Raw genomic sequence first — 26,105 nt, forward strand, 5'->3', positions numbered from 1 at the left:
CACTTCCCCATACCCGGAGTAGTACTCTATAAAGCCGTTGTTGCTCATTGCTTTCTAGTCTACTACAATCTTTCTTTCTTTACTCACATTCTCAAAAATGCTTACAAAAACTTTTTTCTCCAAACCCATTTTCTAAAACCGTTTTTCCTAAAACGGGGGTGGAGGTTGCGAGAGGCACTCAGTATGCCATTGGCGGTTCGTATTCGGGTTGGCTGACTTGTTCGTGAGCGAGAACAAGTGCCGCACAATCGCTAAGAGAAGCTTCCGAAAGGGCGATTGTGACAGTTGGTATCAGAGCCAAGTCGGCTCATAAAGGAAAAGATCAACAATCATGTCGGCGACAAAGAACTTGAATAAGTCCCATGTGGACAGACTGGTAGAGATGGAAGAGCAAATGCTCTACTTGAGAGAAGTCCTGGACAGTATCCGTTTCTTGGAGACTCGGTTGCAAGAAGTTGCCGAGAAAGCCGACGGAATTGACGCGGTAGTTGGCCACCTAGACGGGTTACCCATCAGAGAACTGATGATGAGGGTAGAGACCCTCGAGACAAAAGCTGCACGATCCGGTAGTTTTGAACGCGGTGATAGCTCATCGGGCTCTGTTGGCCACATAGAGGAGCGCGTCGAAGAGTTGGACGGCTCCCAGAAAGCAATAATTCAGATGGTAATTGATTTGTCTGAAGATTTTCGATCGACTCTTGACGTCGTTAGAGCCGAGATTGCAGATGTGAGTGCAAGTGTGAATCTCACCATCCGAGTGGTAGGGAACCAGGCCCCATCTGAGGGAGCAATGCCAGTGAGTAGAATAAAAATCCCGGAACCGAAACCCTTCTGCGCGGTGCGGGAAGCGAAGGCTCTAGAGAACTTCATCTTCGACCTTGAGCAATACTTCAAGGCGACAAACACTATAACAGAAGAATCGAAAGTCACATTAGCGACAATACATCTAGCTGAAGATGTGAAGCTGTGGTGGAGATCGCAATTTGTGGACATACGAGAGGGACGATGCACAATAGATACCTGGGATAAGTTGAAACAAGAACTTCGTTCACAGTTCTTCCTTGAGAATGTCGAGATCTTGGCTCGACGAAAACTCCGAGAGCTGAGACAAACAGGTAACATCAGGGACTACGTAAAGCAATTCGCAGGACTCATGTTGGACATCCGTGACATGTCAGAGAAAGGCAAAGTCTTCTGGTTAGTCGAAGGACTGAAACCGTGGACAAAGTCAAAGTTATATGAACAGAGAATACAAGATCTCCCCTTTGCCTATGCGGCAGCGGAACGATTATATGACCTTAGCACTGTCGTTCAAGACGTGAGGAAACAGCCAACTTCCTCAAATGGTGGGAATAGAAACAGTCGTTCCAGTCCTCCCAAACCTGGGGGAGGAGACAAGAACATCGGGGGAGACCGTAAGCCCTCCCAGCCGAAATCAGGGAACAACTGGCGGGGGCTGCCACAACAGCATAACAACTACAATTGCCCCTATCTTGTTTCATATGTAGAGGACCACACAGAACAGGCGAGTGTCCAAATCGGACTTCTTTCAATGCCTTTCAAGCCACATTGGCCTCTAGCTCAGAAGACAAGGCTGAAAAGGGCAAACCGGAAATTGAGCTGGCTGCAGAGAGTGAAAATCCCAAGATGGGGGCGTTGAAATAATTATCTGTGCTCCAAAAGAAAATGGGAAAGACGACGGAGCCATTAGAAAGGGGGCTCATGTATGTGGACGCTTGGGTCAACCAGAGATCGGCCAAGAGCACTATGGTCGACTCTGGGGCAACCCATAACTTCATCACTGAAACAGAAGCCCATCGCCTGAACTTAACCTGGAAAAGAGACGCGGGGAAGATGAAAGCTGTGAATTCTGCAGCCCTGCCGATTACGGGGATAGCAAAGAGAACACCGGTGAAGTTAGGGGACTGGAAAGGCCTTGCTAACTTCGTAATTGTCAAGATGGACGACTTTGATGTGATGTTGGGGATGGAATTCCTACTTGAACACAAAGTTATACCGATGCCCCTCGCCAAATGCTTAGTAATTGTCGGATCTACACCCACTGTGGTTCAAGCCAGTATCAAACAGCCGAACGGGATGAGAATGATCTCAGCCCTCCAACTGAAAAGAGGCCTTGCCCAAAATGAACCCACGTTTATGGCTATTTCGATTGAGTCAGTCGAGGCCGCAGAAGAGGAAATTCCCCGAGACATTCTATTTGTCTTGGAAGAGTATCGAGATGTCATGCCTGAGAGCTTGCCCAAGTCCTTGCCTCCACAAAGGGGGATTGATCATGAGATCGAGCTGCTACCGGGGGCGAAGCCACCCGCCAAGAATGCATATCGTATGGCCCTGCCAGAGTTGGCCGAACTCCGGAAGCAGTTAGATGAACTGTTAGATGCAGGGTTTATTAGACCTGCAAAGGCCCCTTACAGAGCCCCAGTATTGTTTAAAAAGAAGAAAGACGGAAGCCTTCGGTTATGCATCGACTACCGGACTTTGAACAAGCTCACAGTTCGTAATAAGTACCCCTTTCCTATCATCACAAACTTATTTGATTGGCTCCACAGTGCCAGATACTTCTCAAAACTGGACGTGCGGTCGGGGTATTATCAGGTTCGGATTGTTGAAGGAGATGAGCCCAAGAGGACCTATGTCATAAGGTATGGAGCCTTCGAATTCCTTGTGATGCCCTTTGGCCTCACCAATGCTCCGACAACCTTCTGTACTCTGATGAACCAGGTGTTTCATGAATACCTCGACAAATTTTTCGTAGTATATCTAGACGACATCGTGGTCTATAGTGTCTCGATGGAAGACCACCAATATCACCTCCAACTAGTCTTCGAAAAATTGAGAAAAAACCAGCTATATGTAAAGAGAGAGAAGTGCTCCTTTGCTCAAGAGCGCATAAACTTCCTTGGCCACGTGATTGAATGTGGTCGGATTGGCATGGAAGAGGGTAAGGTGGCCGCGATCAGGGACTGGAAGGTGTTGACATCCGTGACTGAATTACGATCCTTCCTCGGACTAGCCAACTACTATAGGCGGTTCGTAGAAGGATTCTCGAGAAAAGCAGGGCCATTGACCGAGCTATTGAAGAAAGATAACCAATGGAGTTGGATTCCCGAATGTCAAGCCGCCTTCGAGGTCTTGAAGAAAGTGATGATTGAAGGGCCGGTCCTCAGAATTGCCGACATGACCAAACCGTTTGAAGTCGAAACTGATGCTTCTGACTTTGCGTTGGGTGGTGTTCTCCTTTAAGATGGACACCCCATCGCATACGAGAGTAGGAAATTGAATGATGCAGAACGGAGGTATGCGGCTTCTGAGAAGGAGATGTTGGCAGTAGTTCATTGTTTGAGGGCCTGGAGACAGTATCTCTTAGGGGCCAAATTCTTAGTCAAGACCGACAACAGTTCCATTTGCCACTTTCAACCAGCCGAAGTTATCGTCAAAGCAGGCAAGGTGGCAGGAGTGTTTAGCAGAGTTTGATTTCCAATTTGAATCCCGCGAATTGCTTAACGTAGTCCCTGATGTTGCCTGTTTGTCTCAGCTCTCGGAGTTTTCGTCGAGCCAAGATCTCAACATTCTCAGGGAAGAACTGCGAACGAAGTTCTTGTTTCAACTTATCCTAGGTATCTATTGTGCATCGTCCCTCTTGTATGTCCGCAAATCGCGATCTCCACCACAGCTTTGCATCTTCAGCTAGATGCATTGTCGCTAATGTAACTTTCGATTCTTTTGTCACAGTGTTTGTCGCCTTGAAATATTGCTCAAGGTCGAAGATGAAGTTTTCTAGAGCCTTCTGTTACGCCCCACAAAATAGTTCTCAAAATTTCGAAAATGAGCTCATTGTCATCCGCCAAGAAGAGGCTGACAAGCTCGTGACACCCCAGGAGATTAGGGTAGGACGCCCACGCACGTCGCCTTAGGCGCACATATGCGTGCGCGCCCGCCAGAAATGGCGTGCGCAAGGCCCGCACGCTCGACTACTCGAAATCGCCTTGCCAAATCTATCTGCGCATCCGACGCCGAAGCACAAGCGCACGAACATCCCAGTGCACACGCCCTTAGGACAGGAAGGCACGCGGCAAGCCCCTCTGGGCGTGCTCACAACCTATACGCATCGGGACAAACTTGGAAGCCACGGGAAGCCTCTAGGCATGTCCGAAAACATCGGCTAGACATTTCCACACAGAAAGCTCATGGAATATCTAGAACGACCCAACATCAACACACTTGTACATACTCTAGAATACTCCGAATTGTCTAGATGAGTCTAGAATGATCTTCTATATACTTGGAAAGATGTAAAAGGGTCTAGAATAACCTAAGACATGTCTAGGACTCCTTGGAGTACCTAGAAACCTCCATGGCCGACCTTGAAAGAGCCTAGGTCGGTGGAGACAAGTATAAATAGTCCAAAGGGGCGTCTCATTTGTACACAAGCAATATAGCAGCATTCTCAAACTCCTTCACGTCCACCTACTTACGATTCCTTTCCCTTCGTTCCTTAGCCATTTTTGAACCTCTAAAAGCTTACTTGGAGTGTTATTGAAGCTCGATAATACCCAAGTGCCGCACACTTAGCCACTGAAAACAGTCAGAGCGTGACAGGTGGTATCAGAGCAACGATCTCGAACCTAGGTACCCCTTAACAACATTGCTACGCATATGGAAACAGAGGAGGTACATGTATCCCCTGCTGAACAGGTCATTGAGGGACTAGTCACCCGGGGACGAAAGGAACATCATTCCCCAACCAAGCGCTCGAAATCTAAAGGACGGCCGTGCGAGCATGGACACTCGCATTGCCGTCCTTGAGCAGTGCGAGCACACAAGGACAGGCTGCGATGGCCATGCTGGATACTGGCACCATACACAACTTCATGGATGAAAGGGAAGCCAAGAGGCTCGGCCATAGCCTCGTAAAGGAACAGGGTACCATAGAAACAGTCAACTCAGGCGCAAGGCCCATACGAGGAATAGCCAAGAACGTTACAGTAAAACTTAGAGATTGGACAGGTACGATGGACTTTACCTTGTATCCATAGATGACTTCAAGGTAGTCTTCGGATTAGCCTTTTTCAATAGCACCCTTGCATTCCTTGTTCCTTTTTCAAAATCATTGGTGATCCTGGAAGAACATAAACTTCGAGTAGTTCCTTTAAAAAGTAAAGAGAACACCACCAACATGATCTCAGCTATGCAATTTAAGCGTGGGATTACCAAAGGCCAGAGCTTTGTACTGACCGCAGCAAGAGCTCTCGGTGAAGAAGAAGAAGGTAAGGATGAGTCAGGTCAGTCCCCTATCCCTACGTGTATACAACAGATCCTTGATGAGTATTGAGATATAATGCCTGATGAACTACCAAAGAAGCTACCCCTTCGGCGAGGGGTAGACCACGAAATTGAGTTGGAACCCGGCGTTAAACCACCAGCCATGGCCCCCTACCGCATGGCACCACCGGAGCTTGAAGAATTAAAAGGACAACTCAAAGAGTTGCTCGATGCAGGGTACATCAGACCCTCAAAAGCCCCTTTCGGTGCCCTAGTACTCTTCCAATAGAAGAAAGATGGATCTTTACGACTGTGTATCGATTATCGGGCGCTCAACAAGGTCACAGTCAAGAATAAGTACCCGATACCTTTAATAGCCGATCTCTTTGATCAGCTTGGTCAATCTCGATACTTCAGCAAGATCGATCTTCAGTCAGGGTATTACCGAGTCAGAATCAAAGCAGGAGACGAAGCTAAGACCACGTGTGTGACTCGGTATGGAGCTTATGAATTCCTAGTCATGCCCTTCGGTCTGACCAATGCCCCGACTACTTTTTGCACACTAATGAACATTCTATTTCATCCATTCTTAGACAAGTTCGTAGTGGTTTACTTGGATGACATCGTAGTCTATAGCCGAACCCTTGAAGAACTTGTGCATCACTTAACTCAAGTCTTTCAAGTACTCCGAGAAAACGAACTGTACATCAAGAAGGAGAAATGCTCATTTGCACAAACGGAAGTAGAGTTCTTGGGACATTGGATCAAAGATGGGAAGCTGCGGATGGACACAGCCAAGTACGCGCAATACAGGACTGGAAACCTCCTTCTAATATTCCTGAATTGGGATCCTTCCTAGGCTTTGTGAATTACTATAGACGTTTCATCAAGGGCTACTCTCGCGGCACCCCTCACCAATCTATTAAAGAAGAATGAAACGTGGGATTGGTCGAAGGAATGCCAGAAAGCCTTTACCGAGCTCAAGGAAGCCGTTTCTCAAGAACCAGCTATGATACTACCCGATTGCTCTAAGCCCTTTGAAGTCCACACTGACGCTTCGGACTATGCTATCGGAGGAGTACTAATGCAAGACGGGCACCCAATTGCATATGAAAGCCGCAAGTTGAATGATACCGAGCGGCGATACACTGTCCAAGAAAAAGAGATGACGACTATTGTCCACTGTTTAAGGACATGGAGACATTATCTGTTAGGCAGCAAGGTTACGATAATGACAGATAATGTTGCTACTAGTTATTTTTAGACACAAAAGAAGCTGTCACCAAAGCAAGCTCGGTGGCAGGACCTCCTAGCCGAATTTAACTATAAACTTGAGTACAAACCGAGCAGGATCAATGTGGTAGCCGATGCCCTTAGTAGGAAGGCAATATTCGCCACCCTCACTAGCATGCCTACTAGTGATTTACTCGATCGTGTAAAGAAAGGTATGCAACAAGACCCTCTAGCAAGAGATCTACTCAAATTGGCGAAAGAAGGGAGAACTTGGAGGTTTTGGGAGCAGGATGGTACTCTTCTCACCCTTGGCAACCGGCTTTTGTGCCTAAATGGAGGAATTTGCGAAAAGATATCCTCAAAGAGTGCCATGACTCATTGTGGGCTGGACACCCGGGACTAGAAAGAACGCTCGCCCTTGCCCAAGACAAGTACTATTGGCCACGAATGAAGGACGACATAGAGACATACGTGAAAACCTGTCTCGCCTGCCAACAGGATAAGATAGAACAACAACAACCCGCTGGCTTACTAGAACCACTCCCCATTGCTGAGAAACCATGTGAAAGCATCATCATGGATTTTATTATGGCCCTACCTAGATGAAAGGGTTTCGGAAGCATAATGGTGGTGGTAGACAGGTTCAGTAAATACACCACCTTCATTCCCTGCTCGGCCGATGTGAAAGTCGATGAAGCAGCATGACTCTTCTTTAAGAATATTGTGAAGCTATGGGGATGCTCAAAAGCATCATCAGTGATCGAGACCCTCGCTTCACAGGAAAATTTTGGAGAGAACTATTTAGACTAATGGGAACAGACCTAAACTTCTCAACAAGCTTCCATCCCCAAAGCGATGGACAAACAGAAAGAATTAATGCACTACTCGAAACATACTTAAGGCACTATGTTAGTGCCCACCAAAAAAATTGGGCGGATCTTCTTGACATTGCCCAATTTTCTTACAACCTTCAAAGGAGCGAGTCCACCGGTAAGAGTCCATTTGAAATAGTAATGAACTACCAACCCAACACCCCGAGTGCCCTGATAACTGCCTATGAAGGACCAAACCCTTCAGCTTACAAGTTCGCCAAAGAATGGAAGGAAGAACAGAACATCACCTGAGTATACTTAGAAAAAGCTGCGACGTGAATAAAGAAATAGGCGGACAAAAAAAGACGCCCAAGGAATACCAAGAGGGAGACAAAGTAATGGTGAAATTAATACCGAATCAATTCAAGTCCCTACGAAAGGTGCACAAGGGGCTGGTTAGAAGATATGAAGGACCATTCCCCATCATCGCTCGAGTAGGGAAGGCTGCTTACTGAGTAGAATTGCCTCCCAAGCTCAAGATCCACAACGTCTTCCATGTAAGCATGTTAAAACCTTTCCATGAAGACTCCGAAGATCCCAACCGGAGCAAATCTACTCGAGCTCCAACAGCCGTAGCAACCGAGTATGTTAGAAAAGTTAAAGAAATTATGGCAGAAAGAAAAGTAAAGAAAATAGGGTTTCCCAACTACACTGAATACTTGGTCAAATGGCAAGGATTACCCGAAGGTGAAGCTAGTTGGGAGCATGAGGAACTGTTATGACAGTTCCCAGAGAAAATTGAGGAGTATAAAAGAAACACAACAAGGACATGTGCAAGCATAAGTGGGGGAGAGTGTCACGCCCCATAAAATAGTTCTCAAAATTTCGAAAATGAGCTCATTGTCATCTGCCAAGAAGAGGCTGACAAGCTCGTGACACCCTAGAAGATTAGGGCATTCATGGCTACCGATTCTCCCACATTTTCATTCTTGCTAAACTTAGCCACTAGAGCATTCATAGTCTTTCGATTGGGATAGTCGCTTGTCCAGTGAGGCCCATCACATATGAAACAAGGCTTAGGGGGTTTAGAGGACTAACCTTTATTCTAAGGCTTCTCATGCTTATTGTAGGATGTCTTCGAGTTCTTCCCATCCTTCTTATGTTGATCCTTCCTCTGATGAGGCCTATCTCCCCCACTTTTACTCGGACCAGACTTCTTCCCCTTGTTTTGGGATGAGTAGTCGACGAGTGTTTCGGCAGCGGCAATTGCATTGTCCAAGAAAAAGAGATGACGGCCATTGTCCATTGTCTAAGGACATGGAGACATTATCTGCTAGGTAGCAAGTTTACAATAATGACTGATAATATTGATACCAACTATTTCTAGACATAGAAGAAGCTGTCACCAAAGCAAGCTCGGTGGCAAGACCTTTTAGTTGAATTCGACTATAAGCTCGAATATAAGCCAGGCAAGATCAATGTAGTGGCCGATGCCCTTAGTAGGAAAGCGATGCTCGCCACTCTCACTAGCATGCCTACTAGTGATTTCCTCGATCGCATAAAGAGAGGTATGCAACAAGATCCTTTAGCTAAAGATCTACTTAAGTTGGCAAAAGAAGGAAAAACTCGGAGGTTCTGGGAGCAGAATGACACCCTTCTCACCCTCGGCAACCGTCTCTTTGTACCTAAATGGGGGAATTTGTGGAAGGATATCTTCAAGGAGTGTCATGATTCATTGTGGGCTGGACACCCGGGCTTAGAAAGAACGCTCACTCTTGCCCAAGATAAGTATTACTGGCCACGAACGAAGGATGACATAGAGACTTATGTGAGAACTTGTCTTGTTTGTCAACAAGATAAGATAGAATAGCAGCAACCTACGGGCTTACTAGAACCCCTGCCCATTACTGAAAAACCATGGGAAAGTATCACCATGGATTTTATCGTGGCCCTACCTAAATCGAAGGGGTTTGGAAGTATAATGGTGGTAGTAGATCGGTTCAGTAAATATGCCACCTTTATTCCCTGCCCGACCGATGTGAAAGTTGATGAAGCAGCACGACTCTTCTTCAAGAATATTGTGAAGCTATGGGAAATGCCCAAGAGCATCATCAGCGACTGAGACCCCCGCTTCACGGGCAAATTTCGGCGAAAACTGTTCAAACTAATGGGGACGGACTTAAACTTCTCAACAAGCTTCCATCCCCAAAGCGATGGAAAAACATAGAGAATTAATGCACTGCTCGAGACATACTTGAGGCACTATGTCAGTACCCATCAGAAAAATTGGGCCGATCTCCTTGACATTGCCCAATTCTCTTATAATCTTCAAAGGAGTGAATCCACTGGGAAAAGTCCATTTGAGATGGTAATGAACCGACAGCCCAATGCTCTGAGTGCCTTGATAGCTTCTTATGAAGGACCAAATCCTTCATCCTACAAATTTGCCAAAGAGTGGAGAGAAGAACAAGACATCACTCGAGTATATCTAGAAAAGGCCGCTTCACGCATGAAGAAATGGGCGGACAAGAAGAAGCGTCCTAAAGAATATCAAGAGAGAGATAGAGTGATGATAAAATTGATGCCAAATCAATTTGAGTCCCTACGGAAGGTGCATAAGGGGTTGGTCAGAAGGTATGAAGGACCATTTCTCGTCGTCGCTCGAGTAAGGAAAGCCGCTTATCGAGTAGAGTTGCCTCCTAACCTCAAAATTCACAGTCTTCCATGTAAGCATGTTGAAACCTTTCCATGAAGACACATAAGACCCAAGCCGAAGCAAGTCTACTCAAGCTCCGATGGCTATAGTCACTGAATATAATAAGAAGGTTGAAGAGATTATGGCGGAAAGAAGAGTAAAGGAAAGAAGGGTCCCCAACTATACCGAATATTTGGTAAAAAGGCAAGGACTATCTGAAGATGAAGCCAGTTGGGAGCATGAGGATCTGCTATGGCAGTTCCTAGAAAAAATTGAAGAATATAGAAGTGGCACAACGAGGACGTTTGCGAATATAAGTGGGGGAGAGTGTCACGCCTTGCAAAACGGTCTTAAAAATTTCGGAAATGAGCCCCTTAGCATCCACCAAGAAGGGCCCTGCACGCCCATGACACCCCATGAGATCGGGGCGGAACGCCCGCGCGCATCGCATTAAGCGCGCATATGCGTGCGTGCCATGCCAGGTGTCACGGTCATGCTTGTCTAAAGCCTGTTGCCCATGGTTGCATGTCTGATCCAATCCTCTTTTATCATATTTTCATGTCATGTATTGTACTAGTTAAGTTAGTTTGCTTTCCTTGTATTTTTGTTGTAAGTGGCCGCTTGCCCTTTTGCATATGCAAGAGTGTCAGTTGACTTTTTGTTCAGAATGCACTATATGGGGATAAGACTAATCATCACTTCCCCATACCAGGAGTAGTACGCTATAAAGCCGCCGTTGTTGCTCATTGCTTTCTAGTCTACTACAATCTTTCTCTCTCTACTCATATACTCAAAAATGCTTGTGAAAAGCTTTTTCTCCAAACCCGTTTTCTAAAACCGTTTTTCCTAAAACGGGGTTGGAGGTTGTGAGAGGCACTCGGTGTGCCATCGGCGTTCCGTATTCGGATTGGCTGATTTGTTTGTGAGCGGGAACAAGTGCCGCACAATTGCTAAGAGAAGCTTTCGAAAGTGCGATTGTGACAGTTGGTATCAGAGCCAAGTCGGCTCACAGAGGGAAAAATCAGTAAACATGTCGGCGACAAAGAACTTGAATAAGTCCCATGTGGACAGACTGGTAAAGATGGAAGAGCAAATGCTCTACATGAGAGAAGTTCCTGATAGTATTCGTTTCTTGGAGAATCGGTTGCAAGAAGTTACCGAGAAAGCCGACAGAATTGATGCGGTAGTTGGCCGCCTAGACGGGTTACCCGTCAGAGAATTGATGATGAGGGTGGAGACCCTAGAGACAAAGGCTGCCCGATCCGGTAGTTTTGAACGTGGAGATAGCTCATTGGGCTCTGTTGCCCACATAGAGGAGTGCGTCGAAGAGTTGGTTGGTTCCCAGAAAGCAATAATTCAGATGGTGATTGATTTGTCTGAAAATTTTCAATTGGCCCTTGACGTCGTCAGAGTCGAGATTGCGGATGTGAGTGCGAGGGTGAATCTCACCATCTGAGCTATAGGAAACCAGGCCCCACCTGGGAGAGTAGTCGGCAAACGATAGCGATGGGCGGCGTTGAGCAACGAAAACGGCGGTCGATGACCTAGACAAGGTCGGACAGAGAAGACAACCAACGGATGAGCGTTCAAATTGAAAAAAACGCGACCAAAAAATGCAACCAAAACACGTTCGGCAGAGATGCGACATTCGGCGGATATGCTTCAGGTGACTGATGGTGGCAATGGCGACAAAAGGTAGGGTTTTTTTAGGTTTTCAGAAAATTACCCGCCGTATGCCAATTGTAGGATCTTTACCATGGATGCTTCTAACTACCTTTTCTTCTTCAATATATTTCCAACCCACTTTGTTAAGAGAGCCATGTTTTTTTTGCCTTAAAACACCCCCCAAACCGGGGCCTCCATCGGCTTGAGATCTCGTGACTAGATCCTACCTCACCAAATAGTTGATCTTGTTACCATTGTGAGCTTCCAATAAGAAATTTCGTAATATTTTTTCTAATATCGAGATGACAGTTTCTGGCATTGAGAAAGTTTACATGTAATAAGTGGAGAGGTTGGATAACACTGATTTGTATAAGGTAGCTCTCCCTCCTCTAGACAAGTTAAATCTCCTCTATTTGTGTAGTTTGGCGTGCATTTTGCCTATTATAGGTTGCTGAAAACAGACCTGTTTAGGGTAACCACCCAATGGTAGACCAAGATAAAGAAAAGGCAGATGAATGACTACCTTGCGGCAGTGGACAGCAGCTCATTCTCATCCACATTCACACCACCTAAGCAGATTTTTCCCAATTAGTCTTCTGACTTGAACACCATTCAAATAATTCTATAGTTTGCTTTAATTTTGATAGCATATTGTTTTCAAACTTACAAAATATCAAGGTGTCGTCTGCAAATTGTAGGATGGAAACATGTGTCTTCTCTTTTCCCACCACTAACCCCTCAAAGAGCCCATTTTGATGAAGCTTATCCATGAGAACCCCCAAGACTTTGTTAACTAGAAGAAAAAGGAAAGGCGCGAGGGGATCGCCTTGCCTAATTCCCCTTCGTGCAAAAGTTCTTCCTCTTGGTCTACTATTAATGAATACTGAATAACTAGGGTTCTTGACACAACTCATAATCCACTTAATCTAGTTGTGATCATACTTTTTACCCAACAACATCTTCTCTAAAAATCCCCAATCAACGCAGTCAAAAGCTTTCTCGAGATCGAGTTTGAGAATCCAACATTTCTTTTTTTTAGCTCGATATTCCTCCACTACCTCATTAGCTATTAATTCCACGACACTATTTTCATTTTCAATCGACAATTTAAAATCACCCGAAGTGACTGAGAGAAGGGAATCAACCCAAAATTAATCCACAATCAGCAAGTATAGAATTCAAATGTGCTGGGATTTCTGTAGACGGAAAAATGTGTAGGAAGCCACAGCTTCCTAGATCCTTGACCCAAATAAGGGTTGGGCTTAGGATGTCCTACACCAATTTGAGTTTGTTTCTGGTATTATTTATTTTCCTAATGCTTGTTAAATGCAGACTGTTGAGAAAAGGCCTAGAGAAATGATGCTGAGGCGTGAATTTGCAAGTGCAGTTGGGTATTTGAACCAAATTCTTTCGGAGGAGAATCATCTTCAATTTATCCACTGGGACTTCCATAAATTTGCTAAGAGGTAATTTGTTTGTTCCAATTATAAGGAACAGTTTGTATTTTATCTGTATGCATTCTTTTATTCTGATTTAATGCTTCGGTTTCTTTGGTGATTATAGCAAGGCTGCCAACGTATTGGCTGTCTTGGGTGCTGTGGCAAGTGAAGCACTTGACTTGACTGGTTTTTACTATAGTGGTAAACCCAGTGTTATGAAGAAAAAATCAAATCAAATCAGTCGAACAAACACTTCAAGGTATGCTGTACGAACTTTTGTCAATCTGCCAAGTCTATTGTTTCCTTTTCCAAAAACAAATAATCTGCCATTGTCCTCTCTTGAGAAGGAAAGGAAACTTTTCATCCTTGAAGCATAGATACTTTACTTTGGCCGGCGTATCCATATTAGACACATAGACATTCCAACACTTGTTAACACAATGATATGTGTTAAGAGTAGTTGCACATTTGTTAAACACGTATTGAATTCTTGTTAATTATACTAAATAGATAGATAATACTATAGGAAAAAAAAAAGAGTTTTGAGTTTGAAATACTTTAAACTCATTGTCTTGTACATAAATGCATAAATTCGTTGACTTTGAATTTCCTTTGATAAAAATAATATATATTTTAGAAGGAGCATGTTTAAAGTCAAAGTCTCAATTGTTATGGTCTAATGCGGTCAAAGCAATCCTTAAGGATTTTGGTCTGAAAGAAATCAGTCTTCCAAGATAAATCATTGGCATGGATGGATCATTTTCAATTGCTAGGGGACCAATGCATCATCTTGGTGATTTCTTTCCAAGTTTTTCACACATTTTTCTACTCAAGATTTATGCTTAAATTGAAATGCTTGTCTTTCCAGCTTAGCCTATGTATTTAGAAGGATGATGTCTTAGTACTTCTTTTGTTTTTGCATACGTACTTGTTATTGTTTTTGTTGAAATTAAGGTTTTTTACTCTAGGGGCATTTCTATCTTTTTCCTTGTACCCTAGGGTTTCCCTTTTTCCTATTTAAGCTGGTAGTCACTGTGTATTATTTGTATCAATCTTCTAATAAGAATTCTTCATCCCATAGTTTTTTCTCCCTTATTAGGGTTTTCCACGTAAACTTTGTGTGTGCTAGTTTCTATCTTTACTCTGTCTTTTTCATCATGGTATCAGAGCATGGAGACGAAACCTTGGCCACCATTGAGGAAAACCCAATAGGAGAATCCTAAATCAATGGCATAGATATAGCCATTATTATCCAAAACGCTATTGACCGATATTTCCAATCTGTCCTTCCCCATCTTCAACGTGATGACCAGCCGATCATATCCGACCACTCGGTAAACGTTCTCCCGATTTCATCCGATTCACCACAGACGCAGACGATCGGCAATCCACCACAACAGGTCCACTAGGTTTCTTCTGCACCGAAAAGGTTGAAGTCGACACTACCATTCGACGCTTTCCAGGTAACGCAGCCTCCGACCGGTGCCGTTCCTCCCGTGCGGATCGATCCAGCGACTTCGTCCAGTCGATTCCAGCCAATCCCTCAAGTTGGCGCGATCCAAGGTTCCCTAGTCGACGCTGCTGTCAATGGCTCTGGAGCTAGTTCGAGCCGCAGCTTATTTCATCGGCCAAATCAGCCAGGAATGGATCCAATCAGCGGTTGTCACTTCATCAATCGGGTTCCTATGTTCCAGCCGGATGCGAATAGTAGTTTGGGATAGTCATCGCCGATCATTGGTGGGTTTGGAGGGGGAGAATCATTGTCCCATCGTCGGGACGAAGGGAGTATAATCCAAGACCAGTTTACTCAGTTACAACTACAGATTAAGCAACAGAATGAGATGTTCCAGCAGCAGATAGCTACCATTGAGGAAGCATTAGGATCGACATCCAATATCCAACCAAATCTAAACCAGAATCAACCGATTTACCTTGGAAAATCGGTAACTTCTTTCCCAGCATATTCTTCAAATTTATTCTCTGGAGCAATAGACAACTCTTCTAGCTTTATTGTAGGAGAAAAATTGAATGTGATAATTATTTCTCTTGGTCCCAATCCATTAAAATAGCCCTTGAGGGTTGTCACAAATTTGGATATCTGATAGGTGAGATACCAAAACCAATACTAGGCGATCCCCAAGAACGAATTTGGAAGGGAGAAGACTCTTTGCTGAGATCTATTCTGGTAGGGAGTATGGAATCTTAGATTGGAAAACCCCTACTATATGCAGCCACGGCTCGAGATATTTGGGAGACCGTCCAAAAACTTTACTCCAACAGACAGAACGCTTCTCGGTTATATACCTTACGTAAGCAAGTTCATGAGTGTAAGCAAGGGGCAATGGATGTTACAACATACTTCAATAAACTATCACTTTTTTGGCAAGAGATGGATTTGTGCCGTGGCATGACATGATTTGGAATTGTCCTTGTGGAGGAGTCTTGTATTATCAGTCTAAGGAAACCGACTGTGTATACGACTTTCTTGTCGGACTAAACTCTAAGTTTGATGCCGTACAAAGTCGTATATTGGGAACCCGTCCAATACCATCCTTAATGGAAGTCTGTTCTAAAGTACATCTAGAGGAAGACAGGTCTAGGGCAATGAATAATACACTTGTGATGCCGACAAATTCCACTGCTTTCAAAACCTCAAGCCCTGTCCATGATAAACAGAACAGTAAGCCGACTCCAGTATGTGAACATTGCAAGAAACCCTAGCACACGAAAGATCAGTGTTGGAAGTTGCATGGCCGTCCGCCGAATGGTAAAAGCTGACAGTCAGGTCGGGCACTGATAGGTGAATCAACAACTGGAGACACAATCTCAGAATCAGGAAAACAGTCGGCGCACTTCTGGTACAATAGGAGTAAGTGCAATCGCCCAATCAGGTACTCTTCACTCCTTTGGCCTTGTTAGCATAACTGGTAGTAAACCATGGATCTTAGATTCAGGGGCTACATACCACTTGACTGGCTCCTCCGATCAGTTTCTTTTTTATCAACCAAATGCTAGGAATGAGAGGATCGGGATTGTTGATGGGTCTTTTGCCCCTGTTGTTGGAAAAGACGGTTGTCGCCCTTTGAGGGCTTAGTTCTCCAAGATGTGTTGCATGTGCCAAAAGTCTCTTACAACCTCTTATCTGTTAGTAAAATTACAAGGGATTTGAAATGTCGTGTTATCTTCTCACCTGATGCAGTTGTTTTTCAAGATCTGAACTCGGAGATGATGATTGGCACTACCCGGCATAACAGGGGGCTCTATTTTCTCACTGAAGAAGCCTCATCTAGGATATGTGATAGGACTAGTTTACTTTCATCTCATTTTTCTGTTTCTGAAACTGACAATATGTTATGGCACTATCGCCTTGGGCACCTTAATTTCCATTATATGAATTATTTGTTTCCTTATCTTTTTCATAATGTTAATATTTCTAAGTTAAATTGCGATGTGTGTGTCCAAGCCAAACAGCTTCGTGCATCATTTAAATCTCAGCCTTATAAGCCTTCCAAACCATTCACCCTCTTCCATAGCGATGTTTGGGGGACATCCCCTGTTACTACCGCCATTGGCAAGCGGTAGTTTGTAACCTTCATTGACGATTATACTAGGTTAACCTGGGTTTTTCTTCTGACAAACAAATCCGAAGTTATATCGGTCTTTCAACAATTCTGCTACTCTATAGAAACTCAGTTCAATGCAAAAATCGCTATTCTCCATAGTGACAATGGTCGGGAATACTTTAATAATTCCTTTAGGAAGTTTTTATTCTCAAAAGGAATAGTCTATCAGAGTTCCTGTGCGTACACTCCTCAACAAAATGGAGTGGCCGAAAGGAAATACCGTCACCTAATCGAAGTTGCTCGGTCTTTTATATTGTCAACTTCTCTTCTGTCTTATTTATGGAGGGATGCTGTTCTGACAGCAACCCATCTGATAAATCGAATGTCCTCCCGGGCTCCAAAATTCCAAACCCCCTTAGATTACTTCAAAGAGTCCTACCCTAATAGCCAACTTATTTCTGATGTTCCCCTCTGGGTATTTGGGTGTATTGTGTTTGTCCATACTCATGGTCCTAACCGAACCAAGTTTACTCCTCGTGCCCAGAAATGTGTCTTTGTGGGGTATCCACTTCATCAACGTGAGTACAAGTGTTATCATCTCTCTTCCAGAAGATACTTTGTCTCAATGGATGTGACGTTCTTCGAAGATCACCCATTCTTTTCCAATGGTTCTCTTCAGGGGGAGAATACTAGTCAAGAAACCAATTGGGGTCCGAGTCTATCCGTCTTGCCTGAATCCATCCTACCTACCATACAAGTCCCATGGATCGCATACTATAGGAGGAATCTCATAAAGGAAATAGCGCCGCCTGCTACTTCTCCGGCTCCAGTCCATGAGTCAGAACAGGGGTCAGTTCCAGGTACTAGTACTCCTATCCTTGATGATGGTAATAAATTTGATAAAACTGATTCTTGTGTTGAAAATTATGAGAGCAAAGACAGGGAAGACAATGATAGCAAGTATGATTGCGCCAGAGACAATGTGACTGAGGCAGGAAGTGATGATTGTGAGACACTTGTTCCAGCAGAGAATATTGTTGAACCTGGAAAAGAAATGTCACCTATTCCAACAAAAAACACCGTTGAGAGTGGAAAAGAAATGACAGAGCATGAGACTTGTGAGCAGGAGGTTGAGTGCAGTATGAAGTCCGAGGAGAATAAAGACCGTGATGCATCTCTTGACCTTCCGATTGCCTTGAAGAAGGGTACCAGATCGTGTACGAAATATCCACTGCAGAGTTACTTGTCTTATAGCAACTTGTCTCCTGGGTTCAAGGCCTTCACTACGAGCCTAGTCCAGATTGGTTGCCAGAGGTTTTACTCAGACCTTCGAGGTTGATTATTCTGAGACTTTTTCACCAGTAGCAAAGTTGAATACAATACGGGTTCTGCTTTCGGTTGCAGTTAACAAAGACTAACCCCTTCACCAGTTTGATGTGAAGAGTGCCTCTCTTAACGGAGAGTTGGAGGAAGAAGTCTACATGAGTCCTCCTCCAGGATTTGAGAAACAGTTTAACCACCGAGTATGTAGACTAAAAAAGTCCTTGTATGGGTTAAAACAGTCCCCGAGAGCCTGGTTTGGTAGATTCACTACCTTTGTAAAGTCACAAGGGTATAGTCAGGGACACTCAGATCATACTCTCTTCACTAAGAGGTCAGTATCTGGGAAGATTGTAGTTTTGATTGTATATGTTTATGATATTGTCATTTCAGGTGATGATGCTTCAGAGATTGACCGGTTAAAGACGAAAATGGCTGAGGAATTTGAAATCAAGGACCTTGGAAAACTAAGGTACTTCCTTGGAATGGAGGTAGCTCGATCGAGAGGAGGGATTTCAATTTCCCAATGAAAATATACTCTGGACTTACTTAAGGAGACAGGTATGGCAGACTGCAAACCAATTGACACCCCTATAGAAGTGAATGCGAAATTAGGTAGTATGAGTGGAGGTGTACCAGTTAATAAAGAGAGATATCAGTGGCTTGTTGGAAAGCTAATCTACCTCTCACATACTAGACCAGACATTTCATATGCAGTTAGTGTGGTGAGTCAGTTTATGCAGTCTCCTTACGAAGAACATATGAGGGTGGTGGAGCGCATCCTGAGGTATCTGAAAACTTCTCCAAGGAGAGGCTTGATGTTTAGAAACACTAATAGACGATGCATCGAGGCATACACAGATGCAGATTGGGCAGGTTCTGTGGTAGATAGAAAGTCGACATCAGGATATTGTACCTTCGTGTGGGATAACCTTGTCACATGGAAGAGTAAGAAACAAGGGGTTGTTGCCAGAAGTAGTGTTGAAGCTGAGTACAGGGCCATGAGTCTGGAGATATGTGAAGAAATTTAGCTTGAAAAAGTTTTAAGTGATCTTGATCAAGGTCACACCGGTCCAATGAAACTCTTGTGTGATAACAAAGCCGCAATAAGCATGACAGAACAAAGCATGTGGAGATTGATCGGCATTTCATCAAGGAGAGGCTTGACAGTGGCAACATTTGTGTCCCTATGTTCCTTCCAGCCAACAGATTGCAGATGTCCTAACGAAGAGTCTGCCCAAATAGTTGTTTGACTCGTGTGTTAGCAAGTTGGGTCTAATTGATATCTACGCCCGAACTTGAGGGGGAGTGTTGAAATTAGGGTATTTTTACTCTAGGGGTATTTCTGTCTTTTTCCTTGTACTCTAGGGTTTCCCCTTTTCTATTTAAGCTGGTAGTCACTGTGTATTCTTTGTATCAGTCTTCTAATAAGTATTCTTTATCCTGTGGTTTTTTCTCCCTGATTAGGATATTTTCTATCTCTACTCTGTCTTTTCATCAATTTTCATGTATTTTGAGCATTAATCTCTTTTCATTTCTTCAATGTGTTTCCGTTCCAAAAAAGAAAAGAAGAAAAGAATAAACATGTCCATGTCCTAGATTTTTTTAAAATAACGTGTCACTGTGACCATAACCTTCCATATCCATATCATGCTCCTTACTTTCAATCACCACCAATTGGAGAGGTTTTTCTTTTTGTGTGTGTTTGTGGGGGTGGGGGTTATTTGAAGTTTGTGCATAGTTATCTTATATAGGTATGTGTATGTACTTGTCCTCTAATAGGGATGGTTCTCTTCGAGATTTGAGAGCTAGTTCAGGGGATCTTACCAGAACTGGGAGCAGTAATGAAACGCTGAGTACTGTTATTAATCGAGAGAGAGAGACTGCATCTAACCAGTATGACAAAACAAACAGTCATAGTAGCGAAGCATCACACTTTCAGAGTGGAGTTCTGCGTACAAACTGCATTGATTGTTTGGATCGAACAAATGTTGCCCAATATGCCTATGGTCTTGCAGCTTTAGGCCGCCAACTCCATGCAATGGGTTTGACAAATATGCCTAAAGTTGATCCTGATAGTAGCATTGCCGCAGCCCTTATGGATATGTATCAGAGTATGGGGGATGCACTTGCTCAACAATATGGTGGCTCCGCTGCTCACAACACTGTACTTACTGTACTTATACATGCATGGATAAGTTCATATAAAGTTATTTATACTTTGACACAACTCTCATTTCTAACTAATTACTGCTTGTTCACAAATTTAGGTGTTTCCTGAAAGGCAGGGCAAATGGAAAGCTACCACCCAATCTAGAGAGTTTCTCAAATCTATCAAACGCTATTATAGCAATACTTGCACTGACGGTGAAAAACAAGATGCAATAAATTTGTATGTTCATGGGATCTTATCTATAGATACATTTCACTTTCAGACAGAGCATGGTTTCTGAGTTTTTCATTCTCTTTTCTCAAGCTCATTCTTTGCTATTTAGAGAATAAAGTTATGATTTCTTTACTTTTTCTTGTTCTTAAACTTCTTCTCGATCATGTATTAACAGATTTTTAGGTTACTTTCAACCACAAGAAGGCAAGCCTGCTCTGTGGGAACTGGATTCTGATTATTACCTTCATGTATCAGGGCTTGGAGATGATCTTTTTCCAGATAAGTGGTATAATATCAGCATTCTTCACTATATATCCAAGGCATAATGTTGTGGATCTTTCAATTGTATATGCACCTTGTGATTCTCGTTGAAGCACTTGTTCATACAGTTCCATGGAAGCATTGATTTGTGTACTACATTCTATGCATATAGTAATTTTATGTTTCAGTCTAGTTTAGATGTATCAGCTATTATGTTTATAGCTTTCTGTTAGTTGTTAGTGTTACAGGATGTATATACTGACTGTTATTCGTGCACAAAAGGGATTGACCTTGGTTCATAACAGGGTGTAGGTTATCATATAATGAGTTGGAAGAAATTTGATTAGTACAATTTCTCACCATGAAATTCGTTTAGCAGTTACACCAGTCATGACTTTTCCAAAATCGGGCTTGGGTATTTCCAACAAATATATTTATTGGGTTACTTGATTTCTTGTTTCTATCGAACACTTCAGTGGATGAATAGGACTTTCAAATCTTCTGTGGAATGTCGGGATCATGCTACTTCAAGGGAAATTCTCTCTATTTTCTGTACCTGAGCAAACACTACTTGGAGAGGCTGTTTTAGGTGGTTCTGATGGCCATTGGGAGAGGGATATATGTTCTTTTGTCCATGATTTTTGTGGTATTCACTAATATTCCATGGTAGTTACTGTTTTTGCCGTAGCTGTTCTTCCGTTAAGAATTCAGGCATTAGGTGGGGGAGACCCTTTGCTGATGTGATTTGTCAGCCAGCCCCTCCGAAGGTTGCATTTCCCCGTGCCTCAGTGGTTAATCTTCCTCCCTCCTTGGCCAACAATTGCTGGATTAAAAAGGAAAAAGAAGTTGAATCTCGATTTAATGCTTGTTGTTTCAAGATTGCTTGCTAATTATTCTTGGATGGAGGTAAAAGAGGCTTTGGAACTTCATTTTTATTCTGCAGTCCTAATTAACGCATTCATGGATGACAAAGCTTTGGTTAGTTTTGATGAAGCCTCCCTTATCAATTGGCTGATGGAAAATGGAAGCGTTATGGGAATCTTCATTTAAAGTGGGAAGATGGTCTAATCAAAGTCATTCTAAACCAGAGTTCTGATCTAGTATTGGAGGGTGGATTCGAGTTAAAAACTTACCTCTAGCTTATTGGAAGAATTCGGTCTTTGATGCAATTGGAAAACAATTGGGTGATTTAGTTGGTATCTCTTCCAAAACCCTCAATTGTCTAGATTGTTCTTCAGCAATTGTTCAAGTTGATAGAAATTCTTGTGGTTTTATCCCAGCTTCAATGATTATTAAGGACTTCAATTAAGGGGAATACTCTATCACTTTTGAAGGTATTGTTTCTTTGAACCCCTGAAGAGAAAAGTCTGTTTGTTTTGATAAGTCTAAGGCAATTGACTTTTCGAATTCCATCGATCGTGTAAGAGTTTAATTAATGATGAAAGATGAAGAGGCATGTGTTGAAAAGTTGGGGTTGGAGACAGATATATTAATCCCCGTGAAAAAGATGGCCACGGTTTAATGATGAATGAAGCCTAACCGGTCAACAAGGAATCCCAAGAGTCCCCCATTGGATGAGAAAGAAATTAATCTTGCTGGAAGGTCCAACGGTGGGATATCTAATTTGGTTATTAATAGATTTTATGGGGATATTTCAAGAGTCCCTTCATTGCAATTGGAAATAGACAGCATTGATTCTATTGGAGAGGAGGTTTCAATTTTCAATAAAAATAGTTTTCTCTCGTTATGGAAAATTTAACTCATAATCCCATTTCGAAATATGAAAGGTCCTTTGGAAGTCCAAAAAACGATTTATGATGTGCATTTAATAGATCCTCTCTCTCCAAAAATTAGTGAGTTGTCCAGTAATTATTCTTACAATAATGGGTGCCTTTGGAAGTTCAACGGCCATGGTCCCAAGGTGAAAATTCAAGAGTCACATTGCATGAAGACATCATTAAGCTCGAAGGTTCACACGTGAAGCTTTCTTTCAATTGCAATAATGAGGATGTTAATGCTTTGACTTTTGGAAAGACTCCACCTTCTAAGGTTAACCAACCTTCACCTTCCAGGAATGAGCCATGTGATAGAATTGATGCCATGATCAAGTTCTCAACCGTGGCATTGAAGAAGAAAGAAGTTTTTTCGAATGTGCTGGAAGAAGAAAAGGCAGAGGATTCAAATTTGGTGGAAGGGGAAGGGTCAGTTTTGATGGTTTCGAATGCACCTCTTGGGAAATCGTGTGCTGTTTTTAATGGCATTCAATCTGAGCAACAATTTGTTTCTCTTGTGGAAGACAAAGCATCTAAAATAATCATTTCAGATTTGGATGGTTCAATTACTTTGGAAAAGGGTCAGCCGATTTTCTTTTACCATTGGAATGTGAAATGTCCATCCTTAATAACCAAACAAAGCACTTCAGTCTATGTTCTCCATTGTTGAGACTCCTTCAAAGACTTCTCAACCTTTTCCGTTGCATTATTCTAGGAAAGGCTTCCTCCACTTTTTATAAACAAGATAAGTTTAATCATGATTGTTTGGAAGAAGCTGTGTCTCGTGCTTTATTACCGGAATCGCAAAAAGTCTCTATAAAGCCAGCTCAACCTTCACAAGAGGTCATTTTTCATCTTTTTCTATTCCCAATTCTTAGATTTGTTTCACATGGGGCATTCCACGATGATTCAGATGATGACTCGATGGTAAGTGTTAGTAGTGAAGAACTGGATTTTAATTTGATTGAATAGAATCTTGAGACAACTCCTATAATTGAGAATTATGGGGAAGAACTTAAATGTTTGCTTCAAGTTTCAGCCGTAAAGGAGTCTAGCAAAGTAGTTCAAGCAAGGTTCTCTCCACTTTCTCCATGTTGAATCCCTTCCAAATTTTCTTCTCATTGAAGCCTACGGTTTACAACACTGTAAAGTCTCCAAATACCGTTCTCCTTTGGTTGTGTGATTGTTTCTTTATTCATTTTAAAGCTTAAAAGAATAGAAGAAGGAAAGAAAGAAAAAACAAAGCTGAAAGAACGCGAGAGATCAAACAGCTGATGAAGCTAAGATCCACCATTAGGATGGGAGACCAAAGCTCTCCAGTTGAGGTTGAGATCTGTTATACTGTAGCTATTAAAGTGTTTGGAGAGGGTACAGCAAGAAGAAGCATGACGATGGGCAGATTCAAGGTGATCTTGGCACCCAAGAGATTTATCATGAAACACCCTCTGATTTCTCTCAAACCATAAATCTGCCAATAGAGGTTTGACCGCGTTAATCCAAAGTAAACGGATGGAATTATGGAGGCTTGTTCCAACTAGAAGTTGCTGCACGTTTCCCCGGAAATCATTGCTCATTACCCATGATAGATTGAAGATGGATAGTAAATTCTCCTAGCACCAAGCTGAGTATGAGCACAAAAAGAAGAGGTGGAGAGGATCTCAGATAGAATGAAGGCACAACATGCATATAGAATGGGAGAGGGAGTTAGAGGGCAATTTGCTTTGTAAAACTGAGGCAACATTCAGCTGGCCAAATAGCATTATCTAGATGAGAATGCTAACCCTTCAAGGGCTGTTCGTCTTCCAAAGGACCGAGAAGAGACTTATCGAAAGGGGAGGAGGGGGAAAGGTGGAGTTTAAGAGAGTTGACCGTGAAAAGGGCCGAGGCTGAAATGGACCACACCCTTTTGTCAAATGCATCTGAGACTCTTCTTGCTGCAATTTTCTCAAGCAGCTCTTGAAATGCAAGCACTTCCTCATCCTTAAGTAATTGACGGATTGAGATTGACCATGAGGCCAAAAGGCTGTCCCAATGGTTAGCTACGAATTCTTTTGGAAACATGGTGATTTTGAAAAGACATGGAAACAAGATATTGAAGGGATTCACTCCTTCCCAAGGGTCTAGCCAAAACGCAATCCGACTGCCATTTCCGAGCTTGAACGTGGCCAGAGACTTAACTTTCAGCCAAGAATTCGAGATACTAACCGAAGGGCTTCTCAAGCTTCTACCACTTTTGCCTGCCATGTGCCAATTAAAGGAATCTTTACCATGTATACTTTTGATTACCTAATGTACCTCCATCCCCATTTAGCTAGGAGTGCTAGGTTCATTGTTTTGAAGCCACCCAGATCGAGGCCTCCATCAACTAAGGGTTTTTGCACCGAAACCCACTTCACCAAGTGATTTAACTTACTACCATTATGACCCTCCCAAAAGAAGTTCCTTGTTATCCTCTCCATTTTTTAAATAACTCCTTCAGGCATGAGAAAGATTGACATGTAATGAGTTGGGAGATTTGACAGGACTGACTTACATAAAGTAGCTCTACCTCTTCTTGAGAGGTTGAATCTTTTCCATTTATCCTGTTTAGCTTGAAATTTTAAGTAGGAATATTGTTATTGATGATTGAAAATGAAGATAATGGTCCCTTTACATAGACCTAAAGGGAAAGGGTTGTTACACCTAATTAACTAATTCTAAACCTAGGCCCCTTTAAATAGACCCAAAGGGGAAGGGATTTGTCACACCTAAACTATAATAAAAATTTAACAATAGAACAATTATAAAAAATGACATAGTTTGACTAAGATTCCCTTGTGAGGAAGTTCTTAAACTGCGGTCGGAGCAGTTCCGATTTCGGGGCCAGCAAGACCAACGCCTTGTGAGGAAGTATGAAGGACCAGTCGAAGTGATCGAGAAAGTCGAGAAGACCTATTATCGGGTTCAGTTGCCTTCATGGATGAAGATTCACCCTGTCATTCATGTTAGCAATCTGAAGCCCTACCATCTGGACCCCGATGATGAACAACGCAACACAGTGTCCCAACCACCATGCTTATGTTCAAACTGAAAGTCAAATTCGGCCAAGCATTCCTGCCATCGTGCTTGTTTTGATGATAACTTGGGTTGGCTGAAAAAGTGGCATATTGAACTATTGTTTGTCTTGACCACAAATTCTGCCCCTAGGAGATATTGCTGCCAGGCCCTCAGGCAATGGACAACAGCCAACATCTCTTTCTCGGAAGTGCCATACTGCTTCTCAGCGTCATTCAACTTTCGACTCTCATATGCGATTAGGTGCCCATCCTGGAGAAGGACACCTCCCAAAGCAAAGTTTGATGCATTAGTTTCAACTTCAAAGGGCTTAATACATCAGCTATCCTGAGGACCGGTCCCTCCATCATGGCTTTCTTCAAGTCTTCAAAAGTGGCTTGACACCCTGGAGTCCACCTCCAACTCGTATCTTTCTTTAGCAACTTTGTCAGGGGCCCTGCCTGTTTAGAGAACTCTTCCTCAAACCGACGATAGTAATTGGCTAGTCCGAGGAAGGATCGTAATTCAGTAATGGAGGTCAGCACCTTCCAATCTCGGATATCTGCAAGTTTCCCTTCTTCCATCCCTATTCGCCCGCATTCGATCACATGACTGAGGAAGTTGATACGTTGCTGTGCGAATG

General features: G+C 43.0%; 1 protein-coding gene and 1 pseudogene across 4 annotated transcripts in view; both read left to right on the plus strand.

Moving 5' to 3' along the window:
• ATSAC1 (Phosphoinositide phosphatase family protein) overlaps positions 1-26,105 on the plus strand; it is an 84,487-nt gene that overhangs the window by 38,869 nt on the left and 19,513 nt on the right. For all 3 annotated transcript variants that reach the window (XR_016529042.1, XM_090312699.1, XM_090312700.1), the window contains exons 8-12: positions 13,021-13,154; positions 13,252-13,386; positions 19,793-20,177; positions 20,281-20,402; positions 20,572-20,682. Coding sequence is in view for 2 of the 3 variants with exons in the window: in XM_090312699.1 (XP_090168825.1) it covers positions 13,021-13,154; positions 13,252-13,386; positions 19,793-20,177; positions 20,281-20,402; positions 20,572-20,682 (887 nt within the window). In the remaining variant the exon portion in view is untranslated. The remainder of the gene's footprint in view (positions 1-13,020; positions 13,155-13,251; positions 13,387-19,792; positions 20,178-20,280; positions 20,403-20,571; positions 20,683-26,105) is intronic.
• On the plus strand, positions 192-3,476 carry LOC150036920 (uncharacterized; annotated as a pseudogene). Its single transcript, XR_016529041.1, has one exon. The product of XR_016529041.1 is annotated as an uncharacterized LOC150036920 (transcript).

The sequence above is a fragment of the Benincasa hispida genome, chromosome 4 (assembly GCF_027475165.1).
Source record: "Benincasa hispida cultivar pf3 chromosome 4, pf3_genome.v1.1, whole genome shotgun sequence".
Taxonomy (NCBI): domain Eukaryota; kingdom Viridiplantae; phylum Streptophyta; class Magnoliopsida; order Cucurbitales; family Cucurbitaceae; genus Benincasa; species Benincasa hispida.